Source organism: Hirundo rustica, chromosome 10, assembly GCF_015227805.2.
Source record: "Hirundo rustica isolate bHirRus1 chromosome 10, bHirRus1.pri.v3, whole genome shotgun sequence".
Lineage (NCBI taxonomy): Eukaryota > Metazoa > Chordata > Aves > Passeriformes > Hirundinidae > Hirundo > Hirundo rustica.
This window is the reverse complement of record NC_053459.1, coordinates 947,842-963,092: the sequence shown is the minus strand read 5'-3', so window position 1 is coordinate 963,092 and position 15,251 is coordinate 947,842. Positions and strand designations below refer to the sequence as shown.

At 41.0% G+C, this 15,251-nt stretch overlaps 1 protein-coding gene and 1 long non-coding RNA gene across 7 annotated transcripts; one reads left to right on the top strand and one right to left on the bottom strand.

The window, feature by feature from the left end:
- Window positions 1-483: 483 nt before the first annotated feature.
- LOC120757167 (uncharacterized) lies at window positions 484-5,331 on the bottom strand. 2 transcript variants are annotated; one of them, XR_005702405.1, is made up of 5 exons: window positions 5,226-5,331; window positions 4,449-4,544; window positions 2,530-2,678; window positions 654-745; window positions 484-557 (listed from the first exon to the last, which is right to left on the bottom strand). It is a non-coding gene; the product is annotated as an uncharacterized LOC120757167 (long non-coding RNA). The 2 variants fall into 2 exon arrangements; XR_005702404.1 differs by lacking the exon at window positions 5,226-5,331 and having other exon boundaries at window positions 4,449-4,576.
- Window positions 5,332-7,647: 2,316 nt separating this feature from the next.
- MRPS22 (mitochondrial ribosomal protein S22) lies at window positions 7,648-15,096 on the top strand. Of its 5 annotated transcripts, none has more exons than XM_040073859.2 (8): window positions 7,648-7,668; window positions 8,864-9,024; window positions 9,752-9,916; window positions 11,718-11,861; window positions 12,314-12,397; window positions 13,346-13,491; window positions 14,567-14,675; window positions 14,927-15,096. In XM_040073859.2, the coding sequence occupies exons 2-8, from the start codon at window positions 8,929-8,931 to the stop codon at window positions 15,011-15,013; spliced, it is 831 nt and encodes a 276-aa protein (XP_039929793.1). In that variant the 5' UTR covers window positions 7,648-7,668; window positions 8,864-8,928; the 3' UTR covers window positions 15,014-15,096. The 5 variants fall into 5 exon arrangements, with proteins under 5 accessions (XP_039929793.1, XP_039929790.1, XP_039929791.1 ...); XM_040073856.2 differs by lacking the exon at window positions 7,648-7,668 and adding an exon at window positions 7,861-8,256; XM_040073857.2 differs by lacking the exon at window positions 7,648-7,668 and adding an exon at window positions 8,227-8,367.
- The last annotated feature ends 155 nt before the right edge of the window (window positions 15,097-15,251 follow it).

Here is a 15,251-nt window from a genome sequence, read left to right as displayed (position 1 = left end):
CATGGAAAAGGGGAAACACACCACGAGGGGTTCAGCTTCATTCCCAAAACACACACAGTCTTCCAGAGATCCTGTGCAGGATCAGGCCCTTCAACAATTTTCAGTCATGTAAAGTCAGTGGTTTTGAAGCCACTTCTTTCAAAGTCGTCCAAAAGCATTCAGACACTGACAGAATAACAGATGTTGTAGAGGTTGTCTTCAGGATGGCTCTGTAGCTTGAAACAGGGGTAATAAGGTGGCTGTTGCTACCTAACAACTTTGGCTTTTACCTGAGTTTTAAAATGTCCATTCTCATCATTGCCGTGACACCAAGTAAAAAGTTATTTGAGGAGAGAGGGGAGGGCAACATTCTATCATTCCTCCTTACTCTTTCATGGTAAGAAACACACTGATGATGCCAGGAACTGAAAATTCTACCTTTTGATAGATTGATCGAATTGAGAGCTTTACAGCAGACCAAAAAACCCATAAATGTTGTACTCACCACTCTAACTCATTAAGAAATGTTCCACGTGTAGTCATAATGCAGGAAAAAGAAAGTTTGTAAAGCTTTTAGACTGAAAAAAAAAAAATGGAGCATTTACACATTATAATTGTTTTCATAATAAAAAGGCAATATTACAAATATTTTTGAAACATGAGGATTCTCTCACGTGTTGAGACTTTTGCTACTGCCGTTCCCTGGATGTCACACAGCCACATTGCCATCTAGCGCCGGAGGCCACACCCGCAGCGACAAGGGGAACTTGGAAAGGATATTCCAAATTAGTTCACAATAACAAACACGGATCGCTTTTGTTTTTCACAAGTGAAGTACTATTTGATAAAACAATCGCATCTAAAAGACGATAAGGAAGATTTATTTTTTTTTTTCTTTGAGTAGGACTGAGGAAATTATGAGGAGAAAGCAACAGAATGTTTGGCTATAAGCAATGTTGAGCTATCATTAGTAGGAAATATAATTATGTTTAGAGAATATTGTACATTGTATGTATTGTATCAGCGTTTAGAAGAATTTTTATTGGGTCTACAATGAAAAAAAGAGAGAGGAAAGGAGCAGGGAAAAGAGTGAACAACTGATTCAAATGATGCTCTGCTTTAAGGGCAAATATTCAGTCCTTCAGGCAGAAGTGTGCATAAAAATTGCACAATTAATTTTGGAGTCTGTTACACAAAACCCTCCAAGCAATACCCTGCTAATTTTGTATGTATCAATCAAAACCTCCCCTGTGTCCTCACAAAATGAATGGTACTTGGTTGGAAGCAATTCTGCTGCAGTGGAGCACCCAGGAAAAGTGAAATTATCTCGGTGCTGCCAAACTCTCCGTAAGATACCCTTGGATTGGCTGCATCTCAGTAATACCTTGTAAGGTTTAGGAGAGGTCTGTGCTGCTGCAAAGGCTCAAGAGGGATGAAATCCAGTTTGCTTTTCCATGCAACATTTAAGCTCCCTTTCAGAGCCAGATCCTGAATTTCTGTGTCACAAACTACCATGCCTTTAACCAAAATTCACAAGAAAATTATCAATTCTGCTTAGTGACTGTTAAGGAGAACAAAATGTTTTTAGGGACATCTGGAACAGAGGGAACAGGAAAGTCTTAGATCAGTTTTGGGCAGATATAAAACTGCAACTTGAGGCTGCAATTACCTGAAAAGCTGTGACAATCTGGAGGTTTGCTGCTAACAAACTGGGAAGATTCTGCTTCCGTTTTTTCCTTCAGAGGGTCTGGAACTCAGTGAGTCCCTCTGTGACTTGACTCAGCTCAATAACCAAAAAGAAAATGGATTCATTGTTTCCACTTAGATAATGTACTGAAGGTGCTTATGAAAAGATAGAATGTGTGTATTTGGAGTGGGTATAAGGGGAGGAATCAGAGACAAGCCTGCCCAGAAAAGGGTAAATAAAAGGAAAGACCAAGACATTCCCTTTTCCTGTACTGTTGTAAAAAAAATTTAAATAATTAAATAATAATAATAAAATCTAACCAGACAAAAAACACTTGGACTTCAAGCAATTTTCACTTTTTACTTTAATCTTCAGTCTACTTGCTTGCTGTAGAGTTGTTTCTTATCCCCTTTCCCAACAATTAATGAATTCCCTGCTCTGTGTGCCACACTCATCCCTCTGACAATGGGGACACCATGCACCGGGCAGAGTGAAGCCTGTGTTTTATATTTTTGTCACTAATATTTCCCCTGCCATTCTAGGCTGTCTGCTGGCTTTTTTTTTTTTTTTTTTTTTTGGCATTAAGTAAAACCACAGCTAGATCCCTCCAGCTGCCCAGCTACATTGTTTATTAAGATATATGTCCCTTCACAAAATGCCACACTTGTTCTACCCCAGTGTACAAACCCTGACATCTGTTAGTGCCCATTCCATTTCTGCAGAATACCATGGGCAGCATGCAGGGCATGCAGCAGAAAGCCCAGGGTTCTGCCCATAAACACTCTCTGAAAACCCACAGAGGTATAAATGCAATTGCTTGCTCAGTGCACATGTTTAAAACAATTTATGAAAAATATACATACATATTTTGCCCCAAATACAGCAGGGATAGCACCAGCTGAATCATTCTTTATCGTGGCTCTTCTGGAGATCATCTGGTGAGTTCTTGTTCTCCAATCAGGCAGTTTGTCCAAAATGGATGGGAGCCTTCCTATTAGCTCCAGTGAGAAATCTAATAAATGTCAAGAGGTTTACTTGGAAATAAATGGGGAAAATAATCTGGTAACTATTTGACCAGATTAATTATATTTCTGTTTTGGTTTCTAGAATTTTCTTGTTTCCTTTCTACTTCAGCAAATCAGCTAGAACAAACACAACTGGAAAGTGTTCTTGTGAGATTGGCTGTTCACTAAAGAGCTGAATAACCATTTTTTCTTTGGACCTAAAGACAATCTTCATATCAAACAGATAAATAAAGCTGTTTGGTTAGCAAATGAAAATGCTTCTGCTTAAAATGAAAATGAAAAAAATGTTGGATTTTACAAGACTAACAGGAATGGCTAATATTTTAACTGACATGAAATTCTTTTGGCTCTGTTTCTGTGAGAGAAAAATATCTTTTACTTTCTGAGGCTCTTCTTTCACTTATTTGATCCTGAAGAAAAGATACTGTAGATTTACGTGTTGTTTGTCCTGGAGAGCACAGCTGGTTTAGCTTTTCTGTCAGACCCCCAGGATCCCGTTTTTAAAATGAGTTTTTAAATGCACAGTGGGTTTGCCTAAGCAAATTTAATTTGTATTACAGTCTGGATCCAAAGGAAAAAATAAGAAAAGACAGAAGGAAAAAACCAAACACACAAACACATTTCCCATTCCACCTTTAAAAGAGAGAGGATTCTGTTTTAAATAGTGCGATATTGGTATGAAATAGTTTAAAAAGTTGGCCTTATCATGCAGGCTATTTATATACATGATAGCAAGCCAAAGGTACACATTGCCTTTATCAACAACAACAAAGGAAAATAGAAAGTGCCGGCTGTTTAATAGCAAACTACAGGAGCTATTTCCACAAAAAAATTAATCTGGGGAAAGACAAAAGAAGAATCAAGGTGACAAAACAAATCCTAATAAATCCAGATGAATTCAAAAGAACATGAAGACAGGAAGGCTTAGGGGTACTATGAAGAACAATTAGGAGACTTAAAGAAAAATAATTGCATGAAAGGAGAAGTGCAATTGTAAAAGAATCCCAGACAGATGAGTCTCAGAGGGAAAAAGAACTTGAGAAGGGAATGGCATGCAGATAAGAGTGATTTCTTGGCATCACTAAGCAACACAATTGGTTGGTGTGAAGTTAACTGCTCTTTAAACTGGAAAAAAAATAAACAAACAAAATTACAAAAATGGGACCAGTTTTGGGGGAAAAATTAATGTATTTAACTGTCACAAGTCACAAGAAGACAAATATATTCACTTTCTGAAGCAATTGAAGAGTGAAGTGGCTGCCTGTTAATAAAATCAACTCTTATGAGAACAGGCTGGAAGAAACAAAACTTGGCAGTTACCATTGAGTGGTATTAAAACTGTTTATAACTAGGAGGATGTGCTTCTTTGACAGATAAATTAAATCATAAAAGAATTATATTAAAAAACAGAAAATGAGACAATAGCCCAAATGAAACTTGGATTAAAAAAAGCAGGAAAACCAGACCTCCAGGCTTCTTTGTGAAGATGACAAAACATGACAAAGTATAACTAGTGGACACATGGGATTTTGATTTTTATGAAACCTTTGATAACAGGCCATGCAATACACACAACACACATCTAGGTTTAATTTGGACAGTGTTGGTTTCAGAAGATTTTCTCAGGTGTCAGATAAAAGATAAAACAGATAAAAGTATAATTATGAGGACAAGGTATTGACTACTTGTGCTAGTAACAGGAGAGAAGGAAAATATTATAAATAATATTTATATAATTATAAAATATTATAACTAACCTTTGAATTGGTGGCTGCCATCTTCTCCTAATTTTCCTGTGCCTGAAGAACAAAATAAACCAAGAGTTCTGCCAGAATCATTGCTCTGTCCTTTTCCTGTGGAAACAAAGCGATCAGACACATCCCACCTGCCCACTCACAACAGTTTGTGCTGCACACCAGATTTAGTTCACGCCCTGGCAAATGCTTGGATTCAGAAGGACAGGACTTGAAATAGAGATGGAATGTGGGGGAGGTTAAAAATGATTAAGAATGCGAAAAATAACAGTTACTGAAACCATACATTACTTTGAATATTACTGAATGTGTATTTCTTTCCTTGATAACTATTTTTAAAAGATAAGTATTACAGGAGGAGAAAGGAATAATAATATTAACTTGAAAATAATTTTAAAATAAAATTAATTTTAAATAAATATTATATAAATAATAAATAATAAATAATAAATAATAAATAATAAATAATAAATAATAAATAAATTTAAAATTAATTTAAAATAAAATTATTTTGAAAAATAGGGACTCGTCATTCAGAGCCCACAGAAGTTAGGAAAGGACTTTAATGGGCTTTGGCTCAAGCCCTTAAAGTGTAGCAAAGAAAACAATATAAACTGAAGCGGGATTTATATCCCCACTATAAATAATGTATGTAATCTCAACTACTGGAGACAGTGTTTGTGTGTATCTAATTTATCATTATTAAAGTGAGATTATGGCAGCTTTATGCGAGACAGAGGCAAATGTGGGTCATTAATGAGCAGAGTTTATTTACATTACCCGCTGCAGCTCCTCAGGCACTTTCCTTGCTCTAAGCCCTCGCTCCTGCCCCGCCGTGGCCACAAAACACAGCACATGAGCTCAGGGCAAGCGTGGCTGAAAAACAAGACTGAAAACTGAAAATAAAGAGCAGGGATAACCCTTCCTGCTTTGTCATTTCCCCTTCGAATTGGAAACACAGATATAATAAGGTTTGTGTCATCTCTCTTATGTCAACACTCTATGCCTTCTCTGGAAAAAAAATAATTTATCTTTGGACTAATCATGCAGGTTTAGTAAAAAGAGCTTCTAACCTGGTCCATCTTGTCCTTCAGAAAAAATTTCCTCAGGATTGCCAGATTTTTTATTATCAGGAACAAGGGAACCAACCATTCATTTTAAAAAGATCTCATCATCAACTGCGAATACATGCACAGCCTAGCTGGATTCACTCTGTGCACTTCACATAAAAATTGGATGCACAGTTACCAAACCTGACATTCTGTATTTTTCTGTGTATTTTTCCAAGAAAGAATTCTTCCTTCCAAACAACTTCTCGCTACTAATTTGACATATTTATGGCTCAGGAAGTCTAGTAAACTACAGCCCCTTATTTTATCAATCAAATAGGCAAAGCAACAACACAAGCTCCTCATTTGTCTCCTCTTTCCCTGGGATATCAACCAAGGGGTGCATTCTCAGCAGCCATCTGATCCTTTCGCTCTCCTGAAACTGCCAATGAAAAGGAAATCAATGCCAACTGTACAAGTGATTTTGTATTGACACCTTCCCAATAGAATCCAGACTTCGACAACCAATGTGTTTCACTGGGGACATGCACCCATCATCAGATGTTGTAATTCTCCAAAAGCAGCTGTCCCAGGATGCATTGAAAATAATAACAAAAGCTCTGAAATATTCTTTATTTCGTTTTGATTTTTACACCACCGATGCATCAAGCTGGCGTTATGTTTTTAACTACATCAATATAAAATGTCCTACTTAAAGCTGTTACTTCAGTATAAATTTAAGCCACAATAAAATATAACCAACCTACCCATTATAAATGATCCTACTTTATAAATTATGTTAACCTGCTATACTTCCATCTACAGTTTAGTTAGTTAATATTTCCTTTCATCCCACCAGCCAAAAAGGTTAATCCTCACAGCAGCTGTTACTACTCCAGTACAGACTGAATGTGAATTTAACCTCTCCTGGATATTGCCCAATAAATTCTGTTGTTTTTCTAAGCACTTCTGTGAATTAAAATGGATGTTGGCTTGCCATCCAAACTCATGAACAGGTCTGAAGTGGCTTTTAGGCACATCGCCAAATAGCTTCCCAATTCCCTTATAGGGTATAGCTCTCACCCCAGAGATCTTCCATGCAAGAATTGAAAAACAACACCTTCTCCATTTAATCAAAATTATTTTTTCATTTTCTTAGCATTATTTAAATAATTTCTGCACAAAATTACATTAAAATAATATTAAGGGTTTCATTTACTCTCTGCAATACTCAGTAATTTCAACTTAGTTGTAGCAAGGTAAATATGAGAAGAACATATCCTCCTGCAACCTTCCTGACAAGGCCAGGATATTGAAAAGCCTGAATATTAAATTCAACCCAGACCATGTGTTTGGATATAAGGTTGAGAAAAACGAGTACTCCCCAGTACAAAAAAAGATCAAGTATAAGAAACAAATACATTTTTTAGTTGATACTTAACTTTATTCTAACTAAAACCAATATATGCTAAAAAGCCTTCATTTTCTCCCATACTTCAACCATCATTTTCAAAAGTAGAATAACTTAGACTTTGATCTGGCAAAGCAATGAACAACCCTCTAAAGTTTAAAACAACTGGAAATCTACAGAACATAAGCGCACTGCTTGTGTCGCCCCTCCTGGAGATGAAAACTCTCCTGTTTCAATGGGAAGTCATGAGCCAGCTTGCACTGATGGATGGCTTTGGACATTCTGGAACCTGAGGCATTCCGGGCTTTCGGACAGAGACTTGCCTGCTGATAAGAGAATCATAGAATAATCAAGATTGGAAGAGATCTTTAAGATCAAATTCTGTTTCACACCCCCCTAAGCACAGTCTGTACGATTGAAATTCACAACACAAGAGATACAGACCAAGTAGAATAAATAAACTTCAAGTCATAATAAACTTTCAACCTCCTGAAACATGCCCAGTTATAAGAAGTCAATACCCCCTCTTCACAGACATTAGAGCCGATACGTCGCAATTATTGAGTATAAAGCTAATTTTGGTTTTATAGTTACGTGCAGCTGTATACTTTCCTTCCTTTGCAAAAGCGTTAAAGCACCCCGAACACAAGGGCAGCAATTCCTCACCACCCGCGGCAGAGAAGCCGCTGACGAGGCCAGTGTCCCGCCCAGCACAGGTGCCTCGGGGCACCACGCAGGGCCGGAGTAGCACAGACAGAGACAGGTGGGGTTTAACCTGCGAATTCCCAGCGCGTTTCTCCCTCTGGGGAGGGGCCGGGAGCCGCCCCTCTCTGCGGGCAGCCGCCGGTGCGGCGCGCCCGCTGCCGCCCGCTGCCGCCCGCGCTTCTCCGGACTCGCGGCGCTCGCAGGTCAACGGCGCTTCAGTCCCGCACGGCGGCCTCAGTTCCCCCGTTTCCCCTGCTACGGAGACTCCCCGCTAAGGAAGGGAACCCGCAGCCCTGCTCCGTGCCCTGGGTGGCTGAGGGAGCCGGGCACCCCGCGCTCCTGCCGGAGCTGTGCCACAGCCGCAGAATGGGCTCCAGGCCCTCAGCAGCGCTTTAAAGGCATGAACGCGCTGGGAGCGCTTCGAGCAGCAGTGTTCTTGCCCTTTCCCTCGGGGAAAGTGACGGGTTACGGCGTGACTCCCCTACGCCGGGAGGAGGCTCAGCGGAGACCTCACAACAATCTACAGCTTCCTCATGACGGGAAGCGAGGGGCAGGCACTGATCTCTGGTCTCTGGCGACCGGCGACAGGACCCGAGGGAACGGCCTGAAGCTGTCAGGGGAGATTTAGGTTGGATGTCAAGAAAAGGTTTGTCACGCAGAGTGACTGGGTCCTGGAACAGGCTCCTGTAGGACAGTGTTCACAGCACCAAGCCCGAATGAGTTCAAGAAGTATTTGGACAACGCTTTCAGGCCCAGGGTGCGACTCTTGGCCCACGGTGTGACTCTCGGCACAGGGTGTGACTGCCGTGCAGGGCCGGGAGGAGTGGGACTGGCTGGTCCCGGCGGCTCCCTGCCCGCTCGGGCCATCCCGCGGCTCCGTGACTCCGTTTCCCGGCGCGCCGCGGGGCGGGAAGGGGCGGGAGGGAAGATGGCGGCGCTGGGGGCGCGGGGCTCGGCGGCGCTGCCCGCGCGGCTGCGGGCGCTGTGGGCGCTCCCCGCGCGGCGGGCGCTGGCGGCGGACGCGGGCGGTACGCGAGGGGGCGAGGGGGGACCCCAGAGCGCTCCCGGCTGCCCCGGCCTCGGCGTTCAGCCGCCCCGCGTGGCGGTGGTGGTGGGCGGCTGCGGTCCCCGTGGGGAGGGGTGCGGGTGTGGGGCGGCGGAGGGCCCGGCCGGGCGGGAGGAGCCGTGAGGGCAAGGGGTGACGGCGGCCGTCCCCGCAGCCCCCGGGTAACAGCGTGTGCCCCCTCCCGCAGAGGGAAAGGCCGCCCAGCCCAAGCCCGCCTTCACGGACGAAGCGGTTCAGACGCTGCTTTACAAAATGACGGGACTCGACCTGCACAAGGTGTTCCGGCCTGTGAAAAAGGGCCTCAAGCCGCCCCAATACAAGCTGATGACTGAAGCTCAGCTGGAAGAGGTAGGCTGCTCTGCTTCCTTTGGAAGTAAGTGTTGGATTTAGCAAAATGCCTGTAATAGCCCATATTTCTGCCTTCCTTACTGCTGCGTTTGAAAACATTCTGGTTTCTTTACTTCGTTTCAGATTATTCCCTAAATCAGTGTTTCTTCACTTGGAATAGCTTGGTTTGTCCAGTTTTGTGCGATTTTGATGGAATATGGAAGGAAATATGATCTCTTAAGTGACTGTTTCTCTTTATTGAAATGTTACGCTTTCTAACTCTGTCAAATACCTTAATCTGATACTAAGTTATAGCCCTGGGAATCCTTTGAGTACTTTTTTTTCCTCCTCTCCCCTCTGGTCTGAGTTCATTCAGGATGACAGAGGGACCTGACTTAAGCCAGTTCTGCTGTAGCCACAATTAAAGCTATATACAAAGTGCTGGTTGTGGTTTATGCTTTGGGGGAAATTTACCATGGAAAAACACCTGAAATAAACTTGGTGTTTGCAATAATTTGTCCGTTGTAGTTTTGTAACTTCCTCCAACATTTTGTCCAGGTTTTAGTAGTGGTAAATTGTTTATGTGAAATGCACCTACCAGTGGAACTGGTGTCTCATTTTTTCTCAGCCGTGGAAGGAAAAAAAAAGGCTTCTCTAAATGAAAATAGTTGTCCCCAGATTGTATGTTATTTTTCCAGTAGGATGTTTTTAATTGTAAAATTAAACTACTTTTTTTTTCCCCTACAAGGCCACAAGAAAAGCCATTGAGGAAGCTAAAACAAAACTAATCATGCCCCCTGTTTTGAATGAACGAGAGCCAATTGATGATGTCTTAGCAGAAGACAAAGTCCTTGAAGGAACTGAAACTGCAAAATATGTGTTTACAGATTTAAGTTATTCCATTCCACATCGTGTAAGTAACGTGATCAGCAGTTTTAATTTGCTCTCAAAATAAACTTTAATGAAAATGTAGATGGATCAGTTTGCAAAAGGGCTGAGGAGCTGAAAATTCAGTCTGGTACAAAGCAGTAGAGAAAAAATGTATTTCTAAGTACTTGCTTCCAGCTGATAATCATCAATTACATTCTGCTACTCAAGAGCAGGCACAGGGAAAGCTGTGTGGTAGGTAGTTAATTCTTTTATAAGCAGGTGCTTTTGATATGCTAGGAGTGCTGAGTTCTTCCATGCTCCTAGAAGCTTTCTGTAGGATTGGATTCTTTTGTAAGATGGAACTACTCCATACTCGCAAAGATCTGGTAGAAAGTTGTGGAAATGATGAGTGAATTCCCAGGAAAGCTATAAAGAAATAGTTGTCTTATGAAATTGGAAAGTATAGGGATAAAGTTTCTTTTGCATAATGAAAAAATCTTGACTTTACCAGTAAAAAGAGGTGAGAAGAATTCTTAACAAAGTTATGATTCCGAGAAGCCTTCATGGTTCAAACGTGCATATAGTGATGATCCTATGACGAACTGCCCAGTCTTCCATCTGTTACTCTATCTGAGAGCTTTCTCCAGGAAACCTGCATTATTCTCCTGCTGCACCATATTGAAAACTTCCTTGTTAAATAACCTTTCCCATTTGCCACTCTAAAGCAATTATGCTTGTGAACAGATCTGAGTATACTGTTTAATTTGTTGTATTTTTTGCCTTGCACTTGCCCTTACTCGATTCTAGTACCTACCTCTGGGGAGAAGGTACAAAAGTGCATGACATGTGCATTCCTAATGTAATAAATACGATAGACCAAATTCTATAAATCAAAATTTTAGAATTTTATTGAGAGACAAAATAACAGTCTCTGATAGCCACAATTAAAAGGACAGCGTCGAGCCGGGGATCGGCGCTGGGTGAACGCGGTAACACACTCAGTCAGTGTGTCACCCCCCAAGTTCACATTTCCGGCTTGGAGCTGTCTCTTTTTATACACTGGATTGCTGAGAGAAAATTGGGACTCCAAGGTTCCCTCTTCTGAGGCAGCTTCATTAGATAATCATGTTTGGGTTCTGATGTTTTGAATAGATTCTCCCGGGAAGACAATGTCTTTGATTGTTGTGTCCAGGTGCTGTGTAGAGATGTTAATGTCGAGAGGAGACGGATGAGATATCGATCTGATGTAATCATTTGGTTCTCCGGGTTCTCCATCTCCCTTTTCCGTTGTCTTTGTTCTCCTTTTAACGATTCCCGGCAGATATCCTCGTGTCCCTTTTTGTGTAATTCTTAGCATAGTTTCTTGTGTCCCTCTTGTGTAATTTCTGGCAAAAGAAATTCCTTGTACCCCTCTCCGTGCAGCTTTCGTCTCAGTTAACCTGTAGTATATTTGATTAGAAGTAAAACTTATCTTTACAGGGGGTGAATTACATCTTATATCTTTTAACACGAATTAACTTTAGGACATATATCACACTAATTTTGTATGGGTTATCAAATGATAAAATCAGGTTAACTCCCTGTTTGGGTGTGAGTTATGTTATCTTTGAACTTCCTAGAGCTGTAGTTTTCAGTGCAGGCACGTGCACAGCTGTCAGACAGTAAAACTGAGGTGCAAAAGCAGCACTTATTCAGCAGGAAGCAAGGCAGAACTGGTAGATCTGGCACGTGGTAACAGTCAGTTAGGAGTAGAAGGACTTTTACAAATGAGGGTTGTTTCAGGATGGTTCTGGCTATGAAGAGAAAAGGCTTTAGACAATGTTTGGTTTTTACCTCCTTTCCAGGAACGTTTCATTGTAGTTAGAGAACCAAATGGGGTGTTACGCAAAGCCACCTGGGAGGAACGAGACAGGATGATCCAGATATTCTTCCCAAAGGAAGGGCGCAGGGTGATTCCCCCCACGTTATTCAAGGATGAGAACCTTGGGGTAAGCTCTTCCTGACTTTGAAACTGAGCACTTTTACTTCATTGCAGTCTGATAGTGAAACTCTGCTCTTTGGGCAGAGTAACTTGGAATAAGCCGTTCTGCATGGGTGTGTTTAGGTGCTTGAATTCTGTTGTAACTTTGTTAAAATACTTGAAACAAAGTTCCAGGTTAGGGCCAGGTAAATCCTGGGTAGGTGTAAATATTGTCATACTAGAAACAATTGTACATTTAATCTGGAAATGTGAACTGGTGTTTCAGAATCAAAAATCAAGAAACATTAATATAATGTCATCAAGGCAATTACAGTACTTCTGTCTATTTTGTCTTTTCATGAAGGGGATATTCATTTTAAGTGTTGTCCGGAACAGCATTTTGTGGCTGCTGTTTTGATTTTGGAGATTTGGGATGGTGTGATTACACAATCTGCCCCTGAATCTGAACTGTTGTTTCAGACTGTATTTCAGCAAGATCGTCATGAAGATGTCCTGAACATGTGCATTGCTCAGTTTGAGCCAGATTCACCTGACTATATCAGAGTGAGTTCACTTTCCGTTTTTCTAATTAAAAAAAAAATATATATACTAGTGGAGAATTGTAGGGTTTATTTTGTACACATAAATATTTATCTAGGGAGCAGAGGTATTGGTCATATGTGCTCTAATATTCCCATATAGATTATCCTTGTGATGAGTTTGGGGGTTTATTTTTATGCAGAACAGTGAAATAGGATTTTGCACAAGTAATTTTCACCAGCCTAGAAAGATGCTGCACATACAAAAATAGTCTTTATTCAGGTACTTTTGGCATCAAAGCAGAATTGATGGTAACACCTATCAGGGGCTCTGAACAGAGTTGTGCTGCTGAAATCACACTGACTGCTGGCTTAGGAGCTGGCAGGACCAGCTAGAGAAGTGACAGAGGGCATTTTGAGAAACAGCACTCTGCACAAAGTATTATTTTTGACAAAGACCAGCTACAAAAGTGTAGTTCTAGCAGAATAAAATTAGTAGCTATAGCTGCTGGTAAATGTTAGTCTACACTTACTTTTAAAATGTTTACTTCTCTTTAAACTGTAATCTCAGTGATTTGAGAAATTTGAACTTGTATTAGGTGACTTCTCAAGTAGCTTTTTTTTCTAAGTTAAGTTTCACCTCTTTGCTCTAGCATTTTTCTCCTGAAAGAACAGATGCAGCTTGACAGCAGTGCAGTGAAGGTTCAGAGCTTATGTCCCTCCCTCCCCTACTCCCCACAAGTTCAGGACAGAGACAGGATTTAGCTTCCCTTTTCCATACGGATGTCTATGGCCAAGTACCAAGGACTGGGCTAGCCCAGTGTTACCCTGAATTATAACAGGTATATGGTTCAGCATGTGGCTTACTCCTGCACCTTATGGAAATGAAAAGGATTAAAAACTCTGGGAGGTACAGGGGGAAAGCTGTCACCAGGCTCCATTTCTGCAATGAAACAAACCCCTGCGTGTGCAGGTTCACCACCGCGCCTATGAGGACATTGAGAAGCACGCCAAGTATGACCTGCTGCGCTCAACCAGGCACTTTGGGGGCATGGTGTGGTACCTGGTCAGCAGGAAGAAGACAGATGGCTTACTCATAGACATGATCAACAGAGACCTGTAAGTCTGTCACTTGGTAATCCTGCTTAGTCTTAGAACAAGTACTGCTGTTTGACAATAAAAACAGTATTTCTGTCAGATACAGGAAAGTTTTCATTTGCATGATGTTTTAGCTTTACTACAGCTTTAACTGTTAGCTGTATAGGTACTGTTAGCTGTACAGGAGCACTAGTAACAGTCCATGAAGTTGTAGGGTATATAAAGGTTTCTGCAGAATTTAGCAGAAATTCTGTATTTTTGGAGTTTTTATTTTTGTTTCCCATGTAATTGTCAGAACACTTCCAGCTCTGAGCACTGCTGATTTTAAAGCCTGACATTTCCATAGTGAGCTCAGTTTTGGCTTATAAGGTTGATACACTCTGGGCTTTAGAGCAATTCTTAAGTAGTTTAGGAACACGTAGATAAGGTTTCATTTTAAATGAGTGCATTTCTATAAAATATGGCGCTAAATTTATTCTAAGTTCCCTGAAGTGAACAATATTCAGTAGTTCAAAATGTCACTAGAGCTGGGAAAAATTTGTACAATCAGAACTCCAAGTTGCAGTGATGGTGGCATTTATTTCCTGCTGTTTCAGTTAGAAACTTGGAACAGGTAGTCAGATCTTGCTTTTAAACCTGAGCATATGGAGAAATCAGGAAGGTTCCTGGTTTAGAATCAGATTGGTAAAGGGAAAATTCATGTATCTGGCCAATTTAAATGAGCAGAATTTGGAATGTCTTTCCCTGCCACACACTTCAGTAGTTTTGAATTCAGCTGAGAGCTGTGTGCCACAGGATTTCTAATGCTACTTCTGTAAAACATACTGGTCATTGCAGTCTGTGTTAGAAAGTACCACTAAACACTCATTATTAGAAATTAATTGTATTTTCAGAGGGATGTTGGCTGTATTACTGCTGAGCAGGCCAGCAGGAGGGATAGATGCACGTACTTGCCTGTGTATTCTGGGGACTGGATAACCAGTGGAACCAGCAGTTTGACAGCCTGTGGTGTGCAAAGGACATCACAAAATACACTCTCTGTAAATAAATACTCTGAAGAGAAAGGAATTGCTCATATGAGTTTTTGTTTCTTTAGGCTGGAGGATGCTACAAGTTTAATTACACTGTATCATATGCTTCACCCTGAATGTCAGTCAGCAAAGAAAGCTAAAGAAGGAAAACTTCAAGGAGTTGATCTGATCAAGGTAAGCTTTTCTGCTTTAAACTACTTAACCTGCAGGAGAGCTTCTAACCAGCAGAACCCCATCTAGCAGTTGAATTTCTCCTTACCTTAGGAAGCAGACACTTAACCAGAACTGTTGTACATGCCACGCTGGGGTTTTTGTTAAATTGTTTGTATGTATAGCTGCAGCAGGATTTCAGTTGTGGGTGGCTGATTTGGCACTGCCATGATGGCTCTACTGTTACATTAACCTCTCTCCTGCCATGGCTGCAGGTATTTGTGAAAACTGAATCGCAGAGAGAAGGTTATATCCAGCTGGCCCTGCAGGCTTATGAAGAAGCAATGGCTTCAGCTTCATGAAGTAAACCTCAGCTCATCAGAAGTTTTAAGCCTGTTTATAAACTTTTTCTGTACAGAATTCCACAATAAATACTTGAAAATGATTGCTATAGAATGTATTTTTCTTACTGAAATACATTATGAATCACTACAGCAGTTTGTTTTGAAAAGCTCTCTAAGTGAACTTAAAACAACCATAATTGTTTTTGCTGACACTGTACCTCGAGTTCAGGTTTTTTATTGTTACATCTTGAATCTA